This window comes from Borostomias antarcticus, assembly GCF_949987555.1.
Source record: "Borostomias antarcticus genome assembly, chromosome: 9".
Lineage (NCBI taxonomy): Eukaryota > Metazoa > Chordata > Actinopteri > Stomiiformes > Stomiidae > Borostomias > Borostomias antarcticus.
Window position 1 is genome coordinate 28,136,919 of NC_140242.1, and position 22,413 is coordinate 28,159,331.

General features: G+C 47.9%; 1 protein-coding gene across 1 annotated transcript in view; it reads right to left on the bottom strand.

The window, feature by feature from the left end:
• Positions 1 to 13,473: 13,473 nt before the first annotated feature.
• Positions 13,474 to 22,413, bottom strand: part of rap2aa (RAP2A, member of RAS oncogene family a) — a gene marked incomplete at both ends in the record, with an annotated part of 14,071 nt that continues 5,131 nt past the window's right edge. Inside the window, one exon of the mRNA XM_084443132.1 lies at positions 13,474 to 13,711. Coding sequence (XP_084299258.1) covers positions 13,474 to 13,711 — 238 coding nt within the window. The remainder of the gene's footprint in view (positions 13,712 to 22,413) is intronic.

Below are 22,413 nucleotides of genomic sequence, written 5' to 3' on the forward strand. Positions count from 1 at the left end.
GTTTTGCATTACACCGGCGCGGCGGTTAGCGACTGATTGCATTATTGCCATTACACTTTCAACTGTTGACCTTGAAACACACATGCAAGCGTCTCACTTAAGCCCTAATGGACGCTGCCTGCAGCACGTGGGTAAATCGATGGAAGGAGCCGTCTCCTCGTTCGCCGGCCCCGTCTTGCTCCAGTCTCTCCGCGTTCCTGTTTCCTGTTTCCTTATTCATGGAGGATCACGGCTCTCATCTTTATGGGCGGAGCCCCGGGGGTTTGGCTGGGACCGGCGCCTTCACGACGCCCACTCCTCTCTCCAGCTGGGGCTGGGGACCAGGATGTGAGACCCACACCAGAGCCGGTCTCTCTCGCTCGCCCACCTTCCCTGGTTCTCTGGCAGGGGGAGGCCTCTCCTGCGCCTCGTGTGTTATGTTCTGTTATGTTCTGTTCTGTTCTGCTATGTTCTGTTATGTTCTGTTATGTTCTGCTATGTTCTGTTGTGTTCTTTTGTGTTCTGCTATGTTCTGTTATGTTCTGTTATGTTCTGTTATGTTCTGCTATGTTCTGTTATGTTCTGTTATGTTCTGCTATGTTCTGTTGTGTTCTGTTGTGTTCTGTTGTGTTCTGCTATGTTCTGCTATGTTGTTATGTTCTGCTACTGTATGTTCTGTTATGTTCTGTTATGTTCTGCTATGTTCTGTTGTGTTCTGCTATAGTCTGTTATGTTCTGCTATGTTCTGTTATGTTCTGCTATGTTCTGCTATGTTCTGCTATGTTCTGCTATGTTCTGCTATGTTCTGTTATGTTCTGCAGGGCCGAGATGGGGAGATATGTTCTGTTATGTTCTGAGATGGGGAGATCACACGGCGTGTCTTGGCAGCCTTGGAAGCTTCGTCTCTGGAGGCATTTGCTCAGAGAAAATAAGAGAGAGAGGAACGTTTGAGAGAACGAGCAGGAAAACAAGACAGACCGCAGAGAGAGAGAGAGAGAGAGAGGAAGAGAGAGAGAGAGAAAGAGGGAGGGAGAAAGAGAGAGGAAGAGAGAGAGACGGAGAAAGAGAGAGAGAAATAGAGGGGGAGAGAGAGAGCGACAGATAGAAAAAGAGGGAGAGAGAGAGAAAAAGAGAGTGAGAAAGAGAGAGAGAAAGAGAGAGTGAGGGAGAAAGAGAGATAGAGGGAGAGAGAGAGAAAGATTCAAGGCTGCTGTGGACCAGGTGTGTAATAACTCACGCCGTACCCGTTAGACCCAAGATCTTATCTCATCCCAATCTTCTTCCCCCATGCAGGGTTGTTCGTAGCCTGTATCCCTTCTCCCCCCGTTGCCTAGCAGAGCAAAAGACGCATTCAAAACCCATTGGTGTTTAGTGCAAACATTCATTCAGAAGTGACTGAGATACAATCTTACATGGACGCAAAATCTGCAATAACACCGTTAAGCTCTGCTCTGCTGCAGACATAGAGTACAGTATCAGAACACACTGTTGCCCAACTAGTCCTCTTCTGTACAGAACCCCTCTAATGGTTCCCGTTCCTCGTTAAGACTAGCGAGCCGTTAAATGTGCAGGTGATGAAGCTTTCTGATTTGCTCACTGATGAATTGTCGCTTAATGGAAACATATGGTTTGCAGATTGTTGCATTTCAGTGAGGCTGTGAGTCATTAATTCCTGAGTCAGACAGACAGACAGACAGGCAGGCAGGCAGACAGGCAGACAGACAGACAGACAGACAGGCAGGCAGGCAGGCAGGCAGACAGGCAGACAGACAGACAGGCAGGCAGGCAGACAAACAGACAGGCAGGCAGGCAGGCAGGCAGACAGACAGACAGACAGACAGACAGACAGACAGACAGACAGGCAGGCAGGCAGGCAGATAGACAGACAGACAGACAGACAGACAGACAGACAGACAGACAGGCAGGCAGACAGACAGACAGGCAGACAGACAGGCAGACAGACAGGCAGACAGACAGACAGACAGACAGACAGACAGCTCTATACCACCTGAGGCCCATCTAGCGCTCTGGACCAGATTAGGACTGGGTCGGTCAGCACTGGGGCTGTTCCAGCTTCCACCCAACAGAAGGATCACAATGCAAGGTGTCCATGACGTGGTGTCCCCCGTCCATGACGTGGTCTCCCCCGTCTCTGCTAGTACGTGCATGTGTCCAGCAGCTGGGCCGGTCCAGTGGACGGGGGGGGGCTAGTCCAGTTTATCTGCAGACTCCCAGGATGCAACGTTGTTTGTTCAGCTGCTACGAATAGAACCTGCGATACACAATAGATAGGAGACCAAACAGGAAATCACACACAGCAGGGGTCCGCAATTATTCATGGCCCAATTACGTCTACAGTAAAAATAATAAATACATAATATTTACAGATGCTTACTAATATTTGGGAGCTTCCAATGCCTCGACGAAATAACAAATAGTGTGGATTTTATTTGTGATATGATTATCATATTGAATGGTATGAAACATAGTGCACATTATGTGATTACGGTACATCAGTCACGCGGTGTTAATGTACACATCCAGACACAGCCGACACAAAAGCCTCTTTAACAGAGACACGCGTTCACACACACACACACACACACACACACACACACACACACACACACACAAACACACACACACACACACACACACAAGAAAACAGGTCCTCTACAAAGGTTGGTTCACACTTTAGAAAATCATAAATCTCTGAAAACGATTAAGCCCCCGTCCCCCGTCCCCAACGTGATTCCATTTCTCTGTGGTGATGTGATCCGCTTCAGTAGCCTCCCACCGTCGCCGTGTTCCTCCATCTTAGTCGGAGCAGGTAATTAGGACCGGAGGTCCACGGTCCCCCGTGTCTCCGTCTGTCTCTGTCTGACTCAGGCCCTGCTCTCCCAGACAGCTCTTCTCTGTGGGTTACCTCCTGGATAATTACCTGTGTTGCTAAGCTGTCACCTTCGCCCCAAAATATTCCTCCCTTTTTCCTGTCTGAATTCCATTTGCAAATCCCGCCGGTCGCCCTATCTGTTCGCACCGGCGTTGCTTTGATACATGCAGGAGCCACAGGGACGACCTACGGGACTGGGGGTTTGAGGATGTTTGGAATGACTCATGGCCGTGTCATTTTGAAAAACAACAAAACAACAAAACACAAATTGTGAGCAGTGTATCCATGTGAAAATTATCTCCATTCATTTCTATCGTGTGTTTCATCCTGGGTCTTTACATCACATCTGTTTTTGGAGAATGGTAAAAGATAACGATGGAGCAGAGACAGGTGAGCTCATTGGTTAGTTAGACAGATGACCTGGACCGGTGGTCTGAACTCATTGGTTAATTAGACAGATGACCCGGACTGGCGGTCTGAACTCATTGGTTAGTTAGACAGATGACCTGGACTGGTGGTCTGAACTCATTGGTTAGTTAGACAGATGACCCGGACTGGTGGTCTGAACTCATTGGTTAGTTAGACAGATGACCCGGACTGGCGGTCTAAACTCATTGGTTAGTTAGACAGATGACCCGGACTGGCGGTCTGAACTCATTGGTTAGTTAGACAGATGACCCGGACTGGCGGTCTGAACTCATTGGTTAGGCAAATGACCTCTGGACTGGCGGTCAAATAATATAAGCAGCCAAGAACGGCTAACAATCCCTCCTGGTGGGTGACTGTTCACAGCATGAGGCCTGACAGGTACACACCCTCCAGCCGGATAGAAACTTCATGTTATCATTCCCCCACATTCCAGCAGCCTCATGTGATCATTCCCCCACATTCCAGCAGCCTCATGTTATCATTCCCCCACATACCAGCAGCCTCATGTTATCATTCCCCCACATTCCAGCAGCCTCATGTTATCATTCCCCCACATTCCAGCAGCCTCATGTTATCATTTCCCCCACATTCCAGCAGCCTCATGTTATCATACCCCCACATTCCAGCAGCCTCATGTTATCATTCACCCACATTCCAGCAGCCTCATGTTATCATACCCCCACATTCCAGCAGCCTCATGTTATCATTCCCCCACATTCCAGCAGCCTCATGTTATCATTCCCCCACATTCCAGCAGCCTCATGTTATCATTTCCCCCACATTCCAGCAGCCTCATGTTATCATTCCCCCACATTCCAGCAGCCTCATGTTATCATTTCCCCCACATTCCAGCAGCCTCATGTTATCATTCCCCCACATTCCAGCAGCCTCATGTTATCATACCCCCACATTCCAGCAGCCTCATGTTATCATTCCCCCACATTCCAGCAGCCTCATGTTATCATTCCCCCACATTCCAGCAGCCTCATGTTATCATTCCCCCACATTCCAGCAGCCTCATGTTATCATTCCCCCACATTCCAGCAGCCTCATGTTATTATTCCCCCACATTCCAGCAGCCTCATGTTATCATTCCCCCACATTCCAGCAGCCTCATGTTTTCATGCCCCCACATTCCAGCAGCCTCATGTTATCATACCCCCACATTCCAGCAGCCTCATGTTATCATTCCCCCACATTCCAGCAGCCTCATGTTATCATTCCCCCACATTCCAGCAGCCTCATGTTTTCATGCCCCCACATTCCAGCAGCCTCATGTTATCATTCCCCCACATTCCAGCAGCCTCATGTTATCATTCCCCCACATTCCAGCAGCCTCATGTTTTCATGCCCCCACATTCCAGCAGCCTCATGTTATCATTCCCCCATATTCCAGCAGCCACCTGCAATTGTCTGGCAACGTGGGGAAGTCAGAGATCTCTGGAATGCTCTTGTTGAGGGTGGGGGGGTGTGTGTGGGGGGGGGGGGGTTACAGCTGATCAAGCCCAGGACAGGGGAGCTGTTAGCAGGGAGAGAGAGAGGCCTGTAGAGGAGCAGGGAGAGGAGGAGGAGAGAGGCCTGTAGAGGAGGAGGGAGGAGAGAGAGGCCTGTAGAGGAGCAAGGAGAGGCCTGTAGAGGAGGGAGAGGCCTGTAGAGGAGAGAGAGGAGGAGGAGAGAGAGGAGGAGGAGAGGTCTGTAGAGGAGGAGAGAGAGGAGGAGGGAGAGGCCTGTAGAGGAGGAGAGAGAGGAGGAGGAGAGAGAGGAGGAGGAGAGAGAGGAGGAGGAGAGAGGCCTGTAGAGGAGGAGGGAGGAGAGAGAGGCCTGTAGAGGAGGGAGAGGCCTGTAGAGGAGGAGAGAGAGGAGGAGGAGAGAGAGGAGGAGGAGAGGTCTGTAGAGGAGGAGAGAGAGGAGGAGGGAGAGGCCTGTAGAGGAGGAGAGAGAGGAGGAGGAGAGAGAGGAAGAGGAGGGAGAGGAGGAGGAGAGGTCTGTAGAGGAGGAGAGAGGCCTGTAGAGGAGGAGAGAGAGGAGGAGGAGAGAGAGGTCTGTAGAGGAAGAGAGAGGTCTGTAGAGGAGGAGAGAGAGGAGGAGGTAGAGAGGCCTGTAGAGGAGGAGCTAGAGGAGGAGGTAGAGAGGCCTGTAGAGGAGGAGGTAGAGAGGCCTGTAGAGGAGGAGGGAGAGGAGGAGGTAGAGAGGCCTGTAGAGGAGGAGGTAGAGAGGCCTGTAGAGGAGGAGGTAGAGAGGCCTGTAGAGGAGGAGAGAGGAGGAGGTAGAGAGGCCTGTAGAGGAGGAGGTAGAGAGGCCTGTAGAGGAGGAGGTAGAGAGGCCTGTAGAGGAGGAGAGAGAGGAGGAGGTAGAGAGGCCTGTAGAGGAGCTGCATGTTCTCCCTCCAGAGCGGAGCGTCACAGGAATCCCTGCAGAGCTCCACCAGGAGCAGGCGGCCGCCCGGGGCGCCGTCTCAAACGCTCCGTGACGAGATCCCCAACGCAGGAGAAGCTCCGCCAGACTCAAGCTGCTGCCCTCAACGCTGACGTCGACGGAAGCCGACCGAGACAGATAACCTCCATTGAGCATTACTGGCCTGCGTCTAGGTGACAAAGTGCTGAATATTCTTTACTCTGTTCTATTCTTCATGTGCACTCTAATCTTATCTTATGTCGAACGATTTTGTACAGTTTGCAGGGTTGAGAAGTTTAACTGCGGCTGCCTGACTCGCCTTATCAATCGTGTCTTTGAGTTCCACAAGAAGTTCATTGCGAGGTCATTTTATTCTATCGTCCACAGGGGAGGAGAAACTCTCCTTTTGAACATCACACTGTAGCTTGAGGAGCTGCTTCACCACAGATGACCCTTGTAGATTCACACCTTCATACTGTCAATTTTACCTGTTTTTCTACAGGCATTACATCGGCCCTTCCACACTTCCACCCGGCCTATTTCATCCTTCGAATCATGTCCCTTGCCCGAGGGCCCAGGGGAACAGAGAATACCAAATGTCGTGCCAGTGCCGCCTCCCTCATGGTGTCTGTAAGTGGAGCCGAGTTTTTTGGGGGGCTATTAGGATTGCTGTACCTGAGTCTTCTCCATACTGTAGCTTCGCTAGCTTGTGGGGTAGGCCTACATGAGGTAGCCTGCTGAACAAGCATGATATTCACTATTCCCTCCCACCATGACCTGACAAAATCCTAAATCTCAGTTGTCAGCAAGACCACCGGGTTGGGAAATGAGTTTGCCACAGCCATATATAAATCAAAACCATAGAAGAAGTCCAAAAAACGTTGAGCAGCGCTCATATGGCGTTGGGCATCCCGAAACTCCGCCTCTTCCTCTCTGGACACGCCACTCATCTAGCCCCACCCCCACGTCAAAGAGAGGCCAGAATGTTTTGCAGCGCAAGAAATGTTTTGTAAACGCAGAAAAAGTATTGTAAAGGCAGAAAAGTTTTGTAAATGCAGAAAAGGTTTTGTAAACGCTAAAAAGTATTGTAAATGCAATTTTTATTTTATTTTTTAATAATTAAGTAATAATTTATATATTTTTTGTTTACAATACTTCACTTACGTTTACAATACTTCACTTACGTTTACAATACTTCACTTACGTTTACAATTCATATGTTTTTGTTTACAATACTTCACTTACGTTTACAATGCTTTCTGGCCTAATTTTGACTCCATAACGCCGCCCATCCCAGTGACCAGGCTTGCGTCTGGGTCTACTGTGTCCAGGTCCTGAGAGAGCAGCTGTTTAAAGGGGTAGTGTGCTATTTTAGACATATATCCCTATTTGTGGTCTGTATATCATGAACCTGAAACATAGAGACCATCATTTCACAGATTGTTGCAGTATGGAGCTAGCTGCAGTTTCTATGCAGGCTCTGACTGGACTACGATGGAAGTCAATGGGGCATACGTAAATGTGTTGAAGAGCTATGATGAATGTGATTTTTTCTGACGGGAAGCACAGAGTGTAATCTTACCAGACTCAGTAAGCTCTCCTGTGAAATGTATCGCAGTCTGAATGTTTTTAAAGCATTAAGTGGCCGCGATGTGTATCCCATGTCACTTTGTGGGAGGGGCCCCATGACCCGACCTGCGTGGGAGCCCCGAAAAATTGCGCAACGCCACTGACCACTTTATCATAGTTTTTCCGACGCATTTACGTATGCCCCATTGACTTCTATTGTAGCCCAGAGAGAGCCTACATAAAAAACGCAGATAGCTCAATACTGGAACGATCTGTGAGATTATGGTCTCTCTGTTTCAGGTTCATAGTAGACAGACCACAATTAGGGAGAAATGTCCAAAATAGCACACTACCCCTTTAATGGATTCCTTGGATCTCAGTAATCCATTGACGTTATCATGACTTCATCTGGTCGCTCCCTCGTTCACATCCACCCCCAATGTTTCCCCACAGAGGTGAGGTTTCTGGGGGATGTGCTTCAGGACTCCAGGACCGTGTTGGCACTTTGTAACGCTCCACTGATCAATGGAGGGATTAATGCTCTTCAAGGCCTCATTGTGTGGTTCGTCCACAGACTGGAATCTCCTAGAGGTTTAGCCCCACTCTGGAATCTGAGCTACACGGATTCCTGCCCAGGGGGGAGAAAGTGTGTGTGTGTGTGTGTGTGTGTGTGTGTGTGTGTGTGTGTGTGTGTGTGTGTGTGTGTGTGTGTGTGTGTGTGTGTGTGTGGTGTGTGTGTGTGTGCGCGCGCATGTGTGTGTAGTTCAGAGAGAGAAAGAGATACTTTTCTGTCACATAGTCACCCCAGTCACTGAGTTAGTGGCCAACGAGGATAGGAGGAAGTCAGGAGAGGTGGATGGGAGGAGGGATGAGGGAGGGAGGAGGGATGACGGATGGAGGGAGGGAGGGAGCGGATGGCGTGACTCACCAAGTGCTCCTCCCTCCTCCTGACATTTGACATACTGACGGGGATCTCAGCTGGAACAAACACGCCGCTGCCGCCCGCAGTCAGGCTCCAAGCCGAGCAGCTCGCCATGAGTCAGCTCTTATTTATTCATACACCTACTGTACATTCACTCGGCTCTGAGGGCTCTTTACAGGCGTTTTAAAAGGGCGCCCGTTCCCAGTCGAGGGCTCTCGTTCTCATTGTGCCGCCCTGGAGTCGTTAAAAGGCTTGAACGCGGGGTGGTGAAAAGCAGAGGGAGGGAGAGCAGCGGTTAGTTTGCAGAACTAGAGATCCAAGCAGGCTACGGCAGGCCTACTGGGACACTCTCGCCCACTTATCTGGGATTAAAAAGGGAGCGTACGATGTTTTATCTATGCTCAGAATTATTCCCTTCGTCTAGTCCCCAAACACTCCATTAAAGCTCTTTGGGAAGTAGATCTTGGAGAGATTTCTTAGGAAGAGGCCCTTGTTCGTCTATCTGTGCAAAACATGGACTGATCCGGTGCAGAATTGTCCATCGCACGCACTTCACAAAGGTCCGGCTCTCTGAGATCTACAAAGATTTGGACCCAACTTGTGACACGTGTAGTCAAGCACAGGCGAGTCATGCACACATGCTCTGGTCCTGTTCGCTTTTACAGTCCTTTTGGGTGGAAATCTTTAGATCATTGTCAAAAGTCACTAGGACACTTTCTTCCCTGGACAAGGCCTATATTGGCTTTGTTACTCTACTAGCCAGATGCTTGATATTGCTCAAGTGGAAATCTCCTATATCTCCTTGGCAGACCTTATGGATAAAAGAAGTCCTTAATTTTGCTTAAAGGAGTAGTAAAGGGAAAATGCATGTTTAGCCCTGTTTTAAGGTTACTTATGATCATATACAATGGTTCAGATCAAAACGTTGACAAAGCTAGCATTTTTGAGAAAGTTGATAATTGCTCTACCACCGTTTTGGTCATACAATGGATGTGGGTGGGCATCTTGAAAAATCATTCAAAAACATGTTAAACAGAACATCTAGTCTTCCCAGCAGATCCAGCGTGACCCCAGACAGCGGAGGGAGCGTGCCGTATCTTGGGGCGGCTGTAGCTCAGTTGGTAGAGCGGGTCGTTCAATGATCGAAGGGTCAGTGGTTCGAATCCCAGCTCCAACTGTCCACATGTCGAAGTGTCCTTGAGCAAGACACCTAACCCCAAATTGCTCCCAATGAGCAGGTTAGCACCTTGCATGGCAGCTACCGCCATTGGTGTGTGAATGTGTGTGTGAATGGGTGAATGAGAGGCCATTGTAAAGCGCTTTGATTGCCGCTAAGGTGGAAAAGCGCTATATAAGTGCAGTCCATTTAGTATTTCCTTTCTCCATAGAGAGCGCAGTGTAGATACATGTCAGGTGTGCCTCAGAGGACAGGTGTGTCTCAGAGGACAGAGGACGCCTCAGGATCTATTAACAAGCGATTCGCCTGGAAGAGGGTTTCCACGGTATCCGCATCAGGGATTTAAGACAATCTCTAAAATTAGCCTGAGAGGCAGACAGGAGGCGAGAAGCCAGCTGATACATAGAGCCTAGCGTTCATCATTTCACTGTTTCATCTTCCAGTTCACTTTTCGGTGTATCGTCCTCTCCAAGATTAATACGACAGGAAAAAAAAAAAAAAGTTATAGCATAAATTTCAATTTCAAATACCATCGCTCACCGAAATGCAGAAAAATAATTGGATTTATATTATTGAATCCCATTTCAAAGAAGATCTCCAAATATCCCATGGCATACTGTCTATCTGTACAACCATTGTCTATCTGTAATCATAATTCCATTATCTTCAGAGAACACCCTCACAGAGCCTCCCTAATCCCGACTACAGCCTTCCCCCCTCCTACTCTCTGTCATGGACTAGAAGAGTCTGGAAGTTTGACAGCCTTGGGGCTTTGATAGAGCGAGATGAGGGATAGGGAGGGAGAGAGGGGGGACTGGGCCAATCACTATGAGCTAAACCCAGTCACACATTATCGATATCAATAACCACAATGTGAAGTGGAACGCGGGGCCGTTTCATAACTCAATACTGCTGTTGGGCGGTGAATCTGGAGCAGAATGCTGGAGTGGTCGTCTGTAGCTGTGATCCTTTGAGTACATGACGATAGTGACAGTCACTCTGTAGCAGCTCCTTGTCAGCTACGCTAGTCTGTCCCTCGTAGGCACCGTACAGCTGGGGTACTAGCTTAGCGGCCTTGTGGTTAGAGTGTCCGCCCTGAGACTGGGAGGTCGTGAGTTCGATCCCCGGCCGAGTCATACCAAAGACTATAAAAATGGTACCCATTGCCTCCCTGCTTGGCTCTCAGCATCAAGGGTTGGAATTGGGGGGCTACATCACCAAATGATTCCCGAGCGCGGCACCGCTGCTGCTCACCGCTCCCCCAGGGGATGATGGGTCAAGTGCGGAGAACAAATTTCACACACTCAGGTGTGTGACAATCATTGGGACTTTAACCTAATTGATATTAGAATGGATGACAGTGGCATAGCAGGAAACTGCTGCTACAGTCCTACAGTACGCCCCTACCCAACAGAGCTCACACCCACATGCAAGGCCACAGCGTGATCTAATACGCCCAGAGAAGTCCACTCTGGCTGGGAGATAAACCACTGCTTTATATGGAAGTCAAACACTGCTTTTAAAATGAAATGACAATCATTGGAGTGAAAATGCTTTATCAGTCCTGGCAAATCAATACATCTAATGGCAAGTTGATTAATGTCTAGCCTTGAGCTGAAATGTATTTCATTATACTGAATACGATTAGCAGAGTTGATGTGGAAGTGTGCTGTCTGAAAATGTAATCCAGACGTCATTAGTGCAACCTTCAAATACCACTGCAATTTACTTCTGAATAATAGATCTTGTAAATGCACAGATAATAATTATAGTGTGGAGTAGAGCAGAAATGTCACATTCATCTTCATTTAAGTCCAGGCTGCTTTAAACAGTGGTATGCACTGTATTCGGGCACCGGATCAAAACAGCTTTTAAGTCGTCTATAAAATACTTTGACCATAAAGGAATCTGCAAAGAGCTGTCCTCCTCTCACCCTCCTACAGAAATATACCAAATAGAAAAGAGATCAAGCTGTGCTCACCAGGGCATGCACAGTACGCTTCCGGGTATTATAGAATATAATAATAATAATAATAATAATAAATGCATGTCTTCTGTATCATTCACAACTGCAAGTGGCTGAGGAAAACCATGCAGCCATTTTCTCCCAAAATAGATTTTTCTCTCTCCTGGGGTATCTGGGAGCCGACCTGCCTCCGAGCGCCTGTCAATCCCCTCTCGTTCCGCAGTAATAGCATAGTAATAGCATAGTAATAGCATAGTAATAGTATAGTAATAGTATAGTAATATCATAGTAATAGCATAGTAATAGCATCACTCACGCTCGGGAGACTCGGTCTTAGACTCAGTGTTGGACGCACTTTTATTGTTTGGGTGCCAAATGAAATAGTGTCACCATTCGTCGAGGGAGGGAGAAAGAGCGGATGGACACATAAAAAAATATAAAATTAACAATGAAAAATGGTAACACAGGGGGGGGAGGTCTGGTTCCCGTGGCAACACAGATGTACATTTGAGACAGTGCCAGACCCAGACGCGTACGTGTTCATTTTGTACAGTACCACAGCCTATAATAATCTCAAACGATGAAAGTCCTTTTTTTTTTTTGATTAGCCATGCATACAGTTGACAATTCCACATGTCAGTGTCTTCATAGGAGCTGGCACTCAATACAAAATATTTACACCACTGTTCATTTTACTTGTTATCATCATCATCATCATCATCATCATTACTGTTATTACTATAAATTTGAATACTCTGAATACGTAAAGAGGAACAACATGGCGAGACAGCTCACCCTCCCGTCTTATCCTGACACCCAATCAGAAAAGAGCAGAAAAAGGAAAGTATGATGAATGATGGCTTCTTCATTCTACATGTCACCCATTCCTGAAAAGCCGATTTCTAGAGAGTCTGTAGAGATATTGAAACACTGAGAGATGGAGTTCAGGTCCATCCAGATTGAAACAGTTACAATATTCGGTAAACTGCTGTCAGAGCCCCCTGGAAACAAAAACATCACAGAATATTAGGGCTGGGTTCAAAAAAATAGATCAAATGATTCAGAATCGATTCATGAATCCCAAAATCGATCTTTTATTTAATGAATGAATGAATAAATGAAGGAATGAATAGTTCATTAATTCATTCAATGATTCATTCATTCATTTTTGGAAATCAGTATCGATACCCAGCCCTAGTATTGATGTGTTGCATAACTTGGCAGTCATGTAATTAAGGTTACAGCTAAAAAATAAAAAAAAGTTTTAGTAACACTAACCGAATCGATATTGAATCGAATCGAATCAAATCGTGATAATCGATTCTGAACCTTGTGAATCGGAATCGAATCTTGAAATTGGAATCGATACTCAGCCCTACAGGACATGTGAAAGACATCTCTGCTACGCTGACTATAAGATCTCCAAAACGAGAAAATAGGAAAGAGACAACATCGCTACACTGATGTTTCAAGAAAGACACTAACTTTCCCGCCGTTTTCCCAGCATTCCTCAAAACAAACACTCAAACAAAAAGATCAAAGCAAATGGAGGCGCTCTGAAGACACCTCTTTGGTTCTGCCAGTGACGAGGGCAAAACAGGTCCAGGTGGACGGGGGTACGCCGTCTCTCCGCCCCCCACAGAGAACACCGCCGCTAAAATCAACGACTCATCAATGTTTAAAACAACAGTACGGGAGGGATTCTCCGCCCCTCTGTCTGCGTGTCGCAGCGCGGCGGTCAGCGGCAGCGCGAGGCCGCTTCACATCCAGAAGGTTCCGGGAGAAACTGGGTCATACTAGTAGCAACTGAACAACATGTTAAACGGACCGAAGCGGAACAGAAGAACCTAAGGAGTAGAAAACCTGTCCAGTATTTCTAAGGCGAGTGCATTTCTCTTTAGTCCGGTTTCGTCAAATTTCTTTTGCGGCAAATTCCTTGCATTCCTCATTCCATTCTAATAATTATTAACATATCATTATTATTAATTACTTCATGATTTTTATGCACCAAATAGTTAAACTCCCAACAAAGTTCCACGGTGAGTTTGTTAGTCTTCCTTATGGTTGGTGTGTGTTTGTGTCCCCCCTCCTATGGCATCCTGTGTGGAGACTTCCTGTCTGTCCTGTCCCATGAGGCCGTGGGGCTATTGTATATTGCAGGAGGAGCAGCAGGGGTCATCCTTGTCTGGCTGGGCAGCGTAGTCCATCTGCCGAACGATCTCGGCGAACAGTTCGTCCACCATGGTTTTGCTCTTGGCCGAGGTCTCCATGAAGGGGCAGCCCCACTCCTCGGCCAGCGCCTGGCCCTCGCCGGACGACACCTCCCTCTCGCTCTCCAGGTCCACCTTGTTCCCCACCAGGATCACGGGCACCTTCTCGTACCTGACCGGGACACACACACACACACACACACACACAAAAGTCAGACGTGATGGTGTTATGTCCTGACTGGTCATTGGTGTACAGCTACACAGTAGCTTTGCTGAGTGTGATACACAGTATAGAAGGGCGTGGTAGACTGGGAGATTGTAAACAGGATTTCATGTTGTTATTGTTGTTATTGTGTCTCGGCCTTGTTGTTCTTACTGTGCCTGAAGTCTGAGAGACAACAGGCCAAGACTGTTCCTTGTACTCTGACAAATGTCTGCTTAATAGGCGTAATTGCACTTCAGAATGAAAGCTTCTCTGGCACAAGATCTCAATAAATCATGCATTACATTATGACATTAAAACCACACAGATCTTCGTGAAATACTATTTTACAGTGTGTCTGAGAGGTGTGTTGCGATGGAAACCTGTATTTTTCAGCCTGTGCGCTACAGGACCACTATCATCATCACCTCCGGTCAAGAGCTTAGCCCAGAAGTCAACAGGAAGTGCGAGATATAGCTCATGGTCTCCCGGGGGCGGGAAGTGGCTATAATCCTGCGAGCTTTGAACTCTCTGCCATGTTGGTTGAGTGCCGGCGAGCCAGTGAGGAACTGAGCTGCTCGCACGAGCGCCAGAAATACTGTGTTACATCACTCTTCCCAACGATCTAGCTACGGTCTTAAATATTGTATAATCTCAACGGTGAAGTGTGTGGTTTGAACATTAGGCTTCAGCTGAGTCACACTAGTATGTCTTGCTGATATTGTGCATCGCAAACGTTCATAAAATAAAACTTATCACCAGGAAAAACAGATTTTGAACTTTGTACTTTTGTTTTCATGATGCATAACTGTCAGAGGATCAATCGATTTCCAAACGTCACTTCATCAGGTTATCTGTCTAAAACACCAGGGGCCTTATTTATCATTGTACACCCTTTTTCATAGGATATACAGTATACACAATATTTCCCATCGAGTTTTGGCATGACACATCACATTATTTGCGGAGAAAAGCAAGTACAAAAAGCAGGTGTAAATGAAAAAGGGTGTATCCACACTGATACATGAGGCCCCAGATGTTTGTAATCTGCACATCAACTGCAGGTCTTTCTTCTGAGGAGGTTGGTTCTGTGCAGGTTTTTTTCACCCTCCTGTGTTGAAGCATTGATATGAATCCGACCAGCAACGGCCCTCCTGTGAACCCAGCTAAGAACATCTCTCCTCTTCTGAGTAGCCCAGGAGCAGAAGATCACAGGAGAATCATCCACACAGATACCTTTCAACAAGGTTCGCCTCTCTCCATGAAATATTCACGTCCCTCAATTATTTATCTTTATTTGAAAAGAGGAAAAAAAACAAAAACACTCAATCGTGCTCATTGCTATGGTAACAGGCAACAGGTCGTATCGAGGAGAAGGGGAGATTGTAATATGTTGTTAAGCAGAGGAACCTGATGGCTCATGGTTTTGCAGGTACCACAGCTAAATAAGCTCCAACCAGCCCAATTACTGTAGGAACTTACTTTGATCTACTCCTGAATATATTATCCAGAGTGAACTCTAATCTCCATCCTGTTCCCAGGATCTGTTCCCGAGCCAAGGGGGACTACTGGGACTTAGGAGCCACTTTCTAGCAGCTGGGTACGCTACTGGGAGTGAGAGTGGTCCAGTGGGACACCAGAACTAAGGCCTGGGTTACACGGCGCCGTTTCCACAACGAGAATGACAACGGGAACGAGAATGACCTCCAAATTACACGGAACGTTTTATCAGCGTTGCCAGAAGTTATCAGGGTTACATGGAAACGCTAGAGCAACACCATACGCAACACTGAACATGCACAGAGTTTTGTCAGAAATTCTGACTTTTTTCTCAGAAGTTATTACTTACTTTTTTCTCAGAAATTCTGACTTTAATCTCAGAAATTCTGACTTTAATCTCAGAAGTTATTTCTGACTTTTTCACCAGAAATTCTGACTTTAAAGTCAGAAATTCTGACTTTAAACTCAGAAACTTAAAAAAATAATAAACTCAGTTGTTGGCCCTAATGCTCTTCCGTAGTTTTGACTATCATAATGAATAAAAGAATAACATAGATAGAGCAGATTAGCATAGCATAGCAGAACATAATCAGATCAAATTAAATATCATAGTAACAGTATCAACATAATGAAATAAAGATAGGTCTACTTTTTACAATGTGCAACCATGCATTTCAGAGATTGGGCTGAACTTTGGACTCTTATCAGCAGCACCCTGCTCAAAATATGCTCCCGCGGCTATGTACAGGAAGCAAATCAGTCATCAGTCATAAATCATATAGTCTATTTTATTGATATTATATAGCCTATGTATAGCCTATTTTTGGTCTAACAAGCTTTATTGCTCGATTAATAGATGTATACAGAATATTGGTTGGACAAGAGTAGTCTATTTCGACTAAGCAATCACATTGAATCCTACAATCAACTTTCAAAATGTTGTGTTATAATTTAACTGTACAACAGCCGAACTTCCTTCATCATTATCAAAACGAGATCCCCTTCGCCTGTTTAGGCTACACGAGGGCGGAACCCAAGAAAATGAGAACGAAGACCCTCGCAGCGTTCTCAAAACGTCATGGGTTTTCACAACGCTAACGCCGTGTTCTGTAACCGCGAGGCGCAAACGGGAACCGCAAACCGGGCGGTAAAATGGCGGCGTGTAACCCAGGCCTAAGTCATCTTCACATCACGCAGTATGAAGAATCCCACGCTTCTCAACCCAGACATACTGGACAGGGCCGGTGGTGTCTGGTGACACACATTTCCAAGGAGGACGGGCCGTAATCTGCGGAGGGGGGAGGGGGGCATTTCCAGTAAATCTTCTGCATGAATTAGGGTTATGAATTAGCCCATTGAGAGCAGGGGGTTGAGTGCTGCAGTATATTGACTATTCGGTGTTCTGGTTCCCTTAAATTTGGCTTTGTGAGCCTTTTCCTGAAAGAAACGTGGTTCTCACATGATCCTGTCCTCTGGGTGTTCTCCCCACTCACCCACCTCACCTGCCCGACCGGCACACTCTTCTGCTCTGCCTCCTGAATGAAACATTCACCATCTCCCCCTTTCTCTTGTGATGCTGTTCTTGCACACTTTCAAATGAAACATTAAGCAATTTGAAAAGAAAAGTGTGAAGGACTGAATTTAGCTAATGAACACTTCTAGCAACGGCCCAAACTGGCTGGCGTTTTCCTGGCTAACTATCAGTTAGGACGTTAGCTTGGACGCTAGCATACTCTTCTCCGCGCCACGGCCCTTTGGACAAGAGCGCTGATGGTGACTTTTGTAAAAACCGTCGACGATTCACACTGTAGGTAAAATCTCGCAGCAGCGTTAACGCAATCACAAACATGATTCGATTCTACGTTTATTTCGGCCCGAATGTTGAGGAGGAGCGTCCGTCCCTGTCCTCATTAGAGGAGCTTAGACGGGGACACACCCTCCATAGTCCACACAGCCTCAGCCAGATGTCGGCCGAGAAAGAAGCCCATTGATACCAGCATTCCTAACTCCCTAGAAGGACCCAATTTAAGCCCTATTTTGGAACACGTCTTTGCGGCCGCGGTTAAGTGCACGCAGGCCAACCTTCCCACTCTCATTGAGAAGCCCTAATCATAGTTGTGGGTGTGTAGATTGGAGGGCGGGGCCGCGCTGGTGCATCTGTGCCCGTTTAGAGAGCAGCCGCAGGGGGCACAGCGCCTAGGGAGGTATGGCCCGGTGGCTCCGTCCTCCTGGGCGTCTCTCTCCCTCAGAGCGGCGTTCTGGGCTGGGCCAGCTACTACCAGCCCCCCCCGCTACTACCAGCCCCCCCGCTACTACCAGCCCCCCGCTCCCCTGCACGGGCTTGGGGCACAGGGAGCATGGAGAGGAGTGGGAGTTAGGAGTGTGTGTTTGGGAGAGCGCACGCGTGTAAGCGAGTGTGTGTGTGTGTGTGCGTGCATGGAAGTCAGCCTTCCTCGACCAACAGATTTTTCTGGCTCTATGACCCCGCTAACTCTGACAGAAACTTTTATTATTTTAAAGATATTTTTTAGGGCATTTCTGCTTTTGAGTATGATAGAGAGTGCAACGACAGACAGGAAAGTTAGGAGAGAGAGAGAGAGAAGGGGAAGACAGTGGGCCGGATTCGAACCCGGACGCTGCTCTAAAGACCAGCCTTTACACGGTAAGCGCCCCAACCCACTGGGCCACCAGGGCGCCCAGAAACTCACACCTCAGGGTATGGCGGGACCGTCATGGCCGCCTGCCTCACAGCCCTCTCTGAGGAGAAATTAATTCTTAATAACTGGCGCTCGATGGAAACGACGATCGCGCCGGACGAGGAGCTGCTGGGGGAGCGGGGAGCGCGATGAAGACGTACGTTAACCGTCTCCTCGGTCCCCGCTGTGATAATCGCCGATCCGGGCGCCATCGCAGGCCAGCGAGCGCTCTCCCCCCGGCGCCGTCGTCACTCACGAGGAGCGCGGCGCCACGAAAGGAAGCCTTCAGTCATCGGACGCCCGAAGGGGGAGGATCTCTAAAAATAGCGCCTAATAGCAGAGGAGGGAGACCTGTCACCGGGCGAGGTGTGAGAGAAGAGGGGAGGGGGAGGGGGAAGGGGGGAGGGGTGCGGAGGAGAGAGGAGCCAGGAGTCGGGACACACGTGGCGTCTCTATAGGCCGTCTTGCAGCAGACAGGCTACTGTGTCTTTAACGAGGGGGCGCCGCCTTCGGTTTCATCACATCCCGCAGGAAGTCCTGTCGAGCCATCCGCAAATGCAAGCACGTGTACGCACGTGCGGCGCTGCCCACCGGGCGCAAACGCTCCCATCACGCGACCCCTCCACATCCGTCAAGTGCGAGCGCACGCCAAGGTCCCTCTCCCCCTGCCGCTAGCACCCCTCATAGCTCTCCCAGACACCCCTGATCCATAATGCATGGGGCATCGAGTGATATACGCCTGGCTTGAGTGGTGGGCGGGGCCGGGGGCTGGGGGGCCCCTGGGTCGATCCGGTCCGCTCTGAGTGGCCCACGCCAGGGGAGGACTGACACGCCTCTGGGCCCTAGCGAGCTGCTGGAACCCAGGCGGTGGGTCCCCAGTCCTGCCGTGATGGGGGTCTGTACTGCAGCTGACTCAGGAAGAGCATTTCAGCTGAGTCAGGCAGGCCGGGGGAGAGGGCCTTCATTAAAGCACAGGTTCCTAAAAGCCTTTTTTAAAAACACTCCCAAGCAGCCAGAGAGCATCTCCTCGTCCCAGACAGGAACGCTGTCTGAGCCCGGCGCTGCCGAACGAAAGACACGCCAAAAGAGAACGCGCTATTTAGGAGATATGAACGGGCGAAAGCAGACAACAGCTGAGCGATGACTTCTGAAGCTCCTTCAAACGATCTCTTTTCTACTCCGCCGTCTCGAGCCGGCGCGAGGAAGAGGACCTCTTCCCATTTCCTGTGAAGCTATTGATACCGTTCTCAGCAGACAACAAGACAAACGGGACACGGTTCATTTAGGGAGGATGGGTGAAAAAACGTTGGATGTTCTGCAATATATGTACAGTAATGTATCAGGATATACAGTAATATATCAGGATATACAGTCATATATCAGGATATACAGTAATATATCAGGATATACAGTAATATATTAGGATATACAGTAATATATCAGGATACACAGTAATGTATCAGGATATACAGTAATATATCAGGATATACAGTCATATATCAGGATATACAGTCATATATCAGGATATACAGTCATATATCAGGATATACAGTAATGTATCAGGATATACAGTAATATATCAGGATATACAGTAATATATCAGAATATACAGTAATGTATCAGGATATACAGTAATATATCAGGATATACAGTAATGTATCAGAATATACAGTCATATATCAGGATATACAGTAATATATCAGGATATACAGTCATATATCAGAATATACAGTAATATGTCAGGATATACAGTAATATATCAGGATATACAGTAATATATCAGGATATACAGTAATGTATCAGAATATACAGTCATATATCAGGATATACAGTAATATATCAGGATATACAGTCATATATCACCTTTTTCAGATGTGGGACTGCTAAAACGGAGCAGGTGAAAACTCACAAACACGTCTAACATCTGTGAGTGAGTAGTGATAGAGGTGGAGGCAGGAGTGAGTAGTGAGTGAGTAGTGAGTAGTGAGAAGTGAGTGAGTAGTGAGTGAGTAGTGAGTAGTGAGTGAGTAGTGAGTGAGTAGTGAGTAGTGAGTGAGTAGTGAGTAGTGAGTGAGTAGTGAGTGAGTAGTGAGTGAGTAGTGAGTGAGTAGTGAGTAGTGAGTGAGTAGTGAGTGAGTAGTGAGTGAGTAGTGAGTAGTGAGTGAGTAGTGAGTGAGTAGTGAGTAGTGAGTGAGTAGTGAGTGAGTAGTGAGTAGTGAGTGAGTAGTGATAGAGGTCGAGGCAGGAGTGAGTAGTGAGTGAGTAGTGAGTGAGTAGTGATAGAGGTCGAGGCAGGAGTGAGTAGTGAGTGAGTAGTGAGTAGTGAGTGAGTAGTGATAGAGGTCGAGGCAGGAGTGAGTAGTGAGTGAGTAGTGAGTGAGTAGTGATAGAGGTCGAGGCAGGAGTGAGTAGTGAGTGAGTAGTGAGTAGTGAGTGAGTAGTGATAGAGGTCGAGGCAGGAGTGAGTAGTGAGTAGTGAGTGAGTAGTGAGTAGTGAGTGAGTAGTGAGTAGTGAGTAGTGAGTGAGTAGTGAGTGAGTAGTGAGTGAGTAGTGATAGAGGTCGAGGCAGCGCTTGGGAAACGTGTTTGGACTTTCCCTCCCTCGCTTGCTCTTTACGAGAGGGGAGAGAAGGGGGGGGAGCTTAAATTAGATTGGTCTAATTTATGGGTTTTATAAATAGCAACACCCATTCAGGGTGACAGTCCGTTTTACCCTCTCCTTCCGCAGGTCTCTGAGACTACAGGATGATGACTCTGGTACATGCATAGTCACACACGCGTGCACACACACGCACACACACGCACACACACACACGCACACACACACGCACGCACACACACACACACACACACTGTAGCATACAGTATATATAGGAGCCAGTGGGTGTAATTCTCTGTGGAATGGTGGAGAGTGAGGCAGCTGCCATGCAAGGTGCTAGCCTGCTCACTGGGAGCAATTTGGGGTTCAGTGTCTTGACACTTCGACATGTGGACAGGAGGAGTCGGGATTCGAACCGCCAACCCTCCGATCATTGGACGACCCGCTCTACCTCCTGAGACACAGCCGCCCTGCTAGTAGTTTGACTCTGGACAGACCTCGTCCTCCACCATGACAGTACTGCGCGAACCAACATCTGCGATAAACAAACAGTTTCCCTCGGAAGCTGTGGGCAGAACAACAACAACAACAACAAACAAACAGGCCGGACCCAATCTACAGAATGTCAACAGAGAGAATCCCCCCCAGCAACGGCGCCATGTGCGGTAGCCTCCCACACCTCTCTCTCCATCTCCTTCCATCGGTCCCCTCACCCTGCTCTGAGTGCACTGGCATGCCTTGTGCCACCTGTCAGCCTGGTGCCTATCTCTATATGATTGAGTATGTTTATATTTATGACCTACTATTGTATTTATTATGTATTTCATGCATTGTGACTGTAGCTTGTATTTCATTTTGGGGCTTATAGAGATGGACGGTTGCCTGTGTTTTAGTACTACACATACTGTGTTATTCTTGTGTGGTTATGTATGTCTGTATGCTGCTGAAAGAAATCAAATTTCCCCTTTGGGGATCAATAAAGGCTATCGTATCGTAGCGTAGAGAATCACTACTGGGACTTGGGTCTTGTTATGTCCTGTGTATCTGTGGTCGTGCTTGTATAGATACGGTCTAGGCCTGCAAACACAATGAAAATGTTCTTAGAGGTTCTGGTGTAGTCCTGCAAAAAAAATAAAAAAAACAGACCGATCATACCTACTTACATTATGTACTTAAAAAATGTGAGTGTCACCAACTATGAGGCCAGTAATATCAACTAGTGTAGCCTAGTCTCTCATAGCCAGATATATCTCCACACTTCTACATATCTAGACCTATCTCCACACTTCTACATAGCCAGATCTATCTCCACACTTCTACATATCCAGACCTACAGTATCTCCACACTTCTACATAGACAGACCTATCTCCACACTTCTACATATCCAGACCTATCTCCACACTTCGTTTACGCTGTGTCAGCGCCGGAGACAGGTCTGGCTGGACATATTACCATTCTGCAATAGGGGGGGGGGGGAAACGCAGTATTTCTTTAAACCAATCACAGTCATCTTGGGTGGAGCCAGCCCCGGACGCAGCGACGGTGCTCTTGCAAAGTAGTCTGGATCGAATCTGATTGGTGCCAAGAGAATCTCTCGGCCCGAATCAGATTAATTTGCGTCGCCAGTCTTGCCACTGATTGGGCAGTGTGACAACGAATGACAAGGTTTATTGCCAAATCCTACATCTGTTGAGTCAGACCTGAGCGCGGCTAACTGTTGCTGAAGTGAGTGAGGAGGACGAGGAGGGGGGGGGGGCGTGCCCAACAGAGTCTCAGTTAACGCCCCCCCCCCGCCTGCGCCGCTAACGGGAAACGCTGACGCGTCCTGACAGGAACGAGCGCGACTCACGCCGGGGCCTCTGACCTGGGCGGGCGC